The sequence below is a fragment of the Coregonus lavaretus genome, assembly GCF_964263955.1.
Source record: "Coregonus lavaretus genome assembly, contig: HAP1_SCAFFOLD_1648, whole genome shotgun sequence".
In the NCBI taxonomy this organism is placed as follows: Eukaryota; Metazoa; Chordata; class Actinopteri; order Salmoniformes; family Salmonidae; genus Coregonus; species Coregonus lavaretus.
Window position 1 is genome coordinate 70,001 of NW_028161616.1, and position 5,000 is coordinate 75,000.

Here is a 5,000-nt window from a genome sequence, read left to right on the forward strand (position 1 = left end):
GGGACATGATAGGTTGTCTAGTACGACAGGAGACAGCCATAGCTTGACAGTAGGAGAGATAGGTCCTTCCATCGTACCCACACACTGACGTCATGCCATCCTTCGGACACTGGTAGGGCAGCTTACACACACACCTGGTTACACAGACAGGTTACACCAGGGGTGTCAAACTCATTTTAGCTCAGGGGCCACATGGAGGAAAATCTATTCCCAAGTGGGCCGGACCGGAAAAATCATGGTATATATAACTTAAAAACAACAACTTCAGATTGTTTTCTTTGTTTTAATACGATCAACATACAACATAAAGCTGGAGCCTGAGGACAGTGTGTCCAAAATAGTACAAGCACAACATCACTATTAATCATAAAACACGTCAAGTTTATTTGAAAATTCTAAAGAAAAAGAACACACAAACACACAATGCCTCAGTGATTAACAGAACGGTTTCACAGATCACAGAACTATATCAGGGTGTCATTTCTCAGGCAGAAATGTAGATAAAAATAATGAAATCCTGTTCCCCAAACAAGTGCAAGAACCACAGAGTCAAGAATAGGTTAAATATACAAATAAAATAAAATCAATTAAAAACAATAGCACATCAACATAAAAACATATAAACATAAAGCTGGAGCCTGAGGACAGTGTCCAAAAGCACAACATCACTATTAATCATAAAACACCTCAAGTTATTTGAAAGTTCTGAGGACAAAGAACACAGAAACACACAATGCCTCAGTGATTCACATAAGTATATCACAGATCACAGAACTATATCAGGGTGTCATTTCTCAGGCAGAAATGTAGATAAAAAATAATGGAATCCTGTTCCCCAAACAAGTGCAAGAACCAAGAGTCAAGAATAGGTTAAATATACAAATAAAATGAAATCAATTAAAAACAATAGCACATCAACATAAAAACATATAAACATAAATCTGAAAGCGTTGCTCAAACTCCCGTAACAGTCCAGTTATTTTATCTTTGAACCGCTTCATGTCTGCCACATGTTGGGTCGCGCATCACCACCGGCAAGTTGCGTCTCCCACAATGACAGCTTCAACTTGAAAGAACGTATGCTGTCATAATACTGCGTGACAACTTTGTTGCGCCCTTGCAGCTGTTTGTTCAAGTTATTCAGGTGCTCTGTAACATCCACCATAAATGCAAGGTCCGGCATCCATTCTGCGGAATGAAATTCTAACACTGGTTTGCCCTTTTCTTCCATGAACTGTTCAATTTCTTCTCGTAAATCAAAGAAACGCCTCAGCACAGCACCTCGGCTTAACCATCTTACCTCAGTGTGGTATGGCAGGCCATAGATGTGGTCTTTCTCTCTGAGAAGGCTGTCAAACTGACGGTGATTCAGGCTTCTGGATCGGATGAAATTAACAGTTTGGATGACCACCTTCATGACGTTATCCATCTTTAATGACTTGCAACACAAAGCCTCCTGGTGCAAAATACAGTGAAAAGTCAAAAAATCACGTCCTCCATTTGCAGATTGCACTTTCTCTCTGAACTTTGTCACAACGCCTGCTTTTTTCCCGATCATTGAGGGCGCACCATCTGTAGCCAGGCTGACAGCGCGGGACCAGTCCACTCCGACCCTGTCCAGCGCGCCGACGAGTGCGGTCAAAATATCAGCTGCTGTCGTTGTATCTGTCATCGGCACCAACTCCACGAACTCCTCGGTGACGGTCAATGTGTCATCAACTCCGCGGATGAAAAAATGGCCAGTTGTGCAACATCTGTAATGTTCGTGCTTTCATCAATTGCAACCGAAAACACAATAAATAACTTTACTTTTTGCTTCAACTGGCTGTCCAAATCCACTGAAAGATCGGAAATCCTGTCTGCAACTGTGTTTCTTGTCAGGCTGATATTTGCAAAAGCCTGCCGCTTTTCAGGACACACAATCTCCGCTGCCTTCATCATGCATGTTTTTACAAATTCACCCTCACTAAATGGTTTTGAAGCCACTGCGATTTCATTAGCAATGAGGTAGCTAGCTTTCACTGCAGCGTCACTGATGTCTCGGCTGTGAGTAAACACAGACTGCTGTTTCTTCAGACCCGCCAACAGTTCATTCACCTTCTCTCATCTCCGCTGTCCTTGAAAGTTGTCATATTTGTCGGCATGAAGACTCACATAGTGGCGACGAAGGTTATATTCTTTCAGCACTGCAACATGCTCTGAACACACCAAACATACAGCTTTCCCATTCAATTCCGTGATTAAATAGGATGACCATTTTTCTTGGAACACTCTGCACTCTGCGTCCACTTTTCTCTTTTTTGACAGAGACATATTGGGGCAATGAGGGTGCCAAAGCAGATAATGTTAAAAGTAGAAGCCGTAATAAATATCGCGGGCAAAACAAAGTAGCTCATTGGCTGCACGTGCTTGACCTACTTGCTCTGCCCCGGTATAAACAGTTTGCTTGCTTAACACAATTGCTATTGTGCCATCCAGTGGACGCAATTGGAACAGCAGTTTATTTTATTGAAAAATTGCAGCGCATTTTTATACTTAAAAAAAAATAAAAAATATATATATATATATATATATATATTTTTGTTTTATCATCTCGCGGGCCGGATTAAACCCGTTTGCGGGCCTCATCCGGCCTGCGGGCCGTACGTTTGACACCCCTGGGTTACACACACACACCTGGTTAGACAGACAGGTTACACACACACCTGGTTACACAGACAGGTTACACACACACACCTGGTTACACAGACAGGTTACACACACACCTGGTTACACAGACAGGTTACACACACACACCTGGTTACACAGACAGGTTACACACACACCTGGTTACACAGACAGGTTACACACACACCTGGTTACACAGACAGGTTACACACACACCTGGTTACACAGACAGGTTACACACACACCTGGTTACACAGACAGGTTACACACACACCTGGTTACACAGACAGGTTACACACACACCTGGTTACACAGACAGGTTACACACACACCTGGTTACACAGACAGGTTACACACACACCTGGTTACACAGACAGGTTACACACACACCTGGTTACACAGACAGGTTACACACACACCTGGTTACACAGACAGGTTACACACACACCTGGTTACACAGACAGGTTACACACACACCTGGTTACACAGACAGGTTACACACACACCTGGTTACACAGACAGGTTACACACACACCTGGTTACACAGACAGGTTAGACACACACCTGGTTACACAGACAGGTTACACACACACCTGGTTACACAGACAGGTTACACACACACCTGGTTACACAGACAGGTTACACACACACCTGGTTACACAGACAGGTTACACACACACACCTGGTTACACAGACAGGTTAGACACACACCTGGTTACACAGACAGGTTACACACACACCTGGTTACACAGACAGGTTACACACACACCTGGTTACACAGACAGGTTACACACACACAGGTTACACACACACCTGGTTACACAGACAGGTTACACACACACCTGGTTACATAGACAGGTTACACACACACCTGGTTACACAGACAGGTTAGACACACACCAGTATAGACTAGGGATTTTGAATTTTGAATGATATCCAGATAGTCTAAATAAAACAATGTTCATAGTAATTGCTCTTTAATCTCTTGACCAATCAAAATGCTGAGGGTATACAGTGCGCTGTTGTTTTTTGGCTACTATTCTCTGGTAGTTGTCAGCTAACGGCTAACGGCTAACAGTGAAAGAGAAGTCTGATGCGGAGGTCTTGTTGAACCTCTGTTAGGTGCGTTCCTGTAAACACTAATTGAACTGGCTGCCGTTGTCAGGGCCACAGAATTAGGAATTAGAATATTCGTTATTAAATATAATTTAATAGTGGAGCTAAATGCACTATGAAAGTAAAATGCCTTTCCATGTAACTTGAAAATAACACTTTCAAATGCAATGGTATATCCTTCATGTAACAACGTCACGAGGATCATGTTAAAATAGGCCTACAATTAGTATTTAAATGTTGTATTGATACTCAAACAAGTGGTTGAATACTAAAGTTAATTCGGATGTTCGAATAATCCTGAATACACACACAGGTTACACAAACACCTGTTGAAACGCACAGACACGCAAAAACACACACACAGACACACACACACAGACACACACACACAGACACACACAACCACAACCACACAACCACACAGGTTACACAAACACCTGTTGAAACGCACAGACACGCAAAAACACACACACAGACACAGACACACACACACAGACACACACAACCACACAACCACAACCACACAACCACACAGACACACACACACACACACACCTTCCCTCCATACATCTCATCCATGGAGGACAGAAGACCAGATGGCAGGACAGACGGGTGTACTTCTGATCCAGACAATCTTCTGGTCCCAGGTACTGGTCAGTCCGGGTTCTGGCAGGGGCAGGGATGGTGGTGGCAGGTGTGCTACGGAGAACCTTGGGGAATTTAATGTTGCCTTGTGTAGGCTGCTTCTCAGAAGGGCTCCCCTGCGTAGAGGTTACAGGTCAGAGGTCAGGGGTTAGAGATGTAGCCTCAGTAGGTATGATATCTGAGATACAGGTCATATTATACAGACAGGAGATACAGGACATATTATACAGGAGATAGAGTGCCTTGCAAAGGTATTCACCCCCCTTGCAGTTTTTCCTATTTTGTTGCATTACAACCTGTAATTTAAATGGGTTTTTATTTGGATTTCATATAATGGATATGGAATGTAATGGAAAACAGTCCAAATAGGTGAAATGAAATGAAAAAATACCTTGTTTCAGAAAATTCAAAAAATGAAAACGGAAAAGTGGTGCGTGCATATATATTCACCCCCTTTGCTCTGATGCCCCTAAATAAGATCTGGTGCAACCAATTACCTTCAGAAGTCACATAATTAGTTAAATAAAGTTCACCTGTGTGCAATCTAAGTGTCACATGATCTGTCACATGAT

The 5,000-nt window shown here is 42.8% G+C and overlaps 1 protein-coding gene across 1 annotated transcript in view; it reads right to left on the reverse strand.

The window, feature by feature from the left end:
- The window catches only part of LOC311120339 (complement factor I-like), a 75,332-nt gene that overhangs the window by 68,827 nt on the left and 1,505 nt on the right, over nt 1-5,000 (reverse strand). The window contains exons 2-3 of the mRNA XM_084194960.1: nt 4,339-4,544; nt 1-134 (exon numbers count right to left, since the gene is read on the reverse strand). The exon at nt 1-134 is cut by the window's left edge and continues 27 nt beyond it. Coding sequence (XP_084051086.1) covers nt 1-134; nt 4,339-4,544 — 340 coding nt within the window. The remainder of the gene's footprint in view (nt 135-4,338; nt 4,545-5,000) is intronic.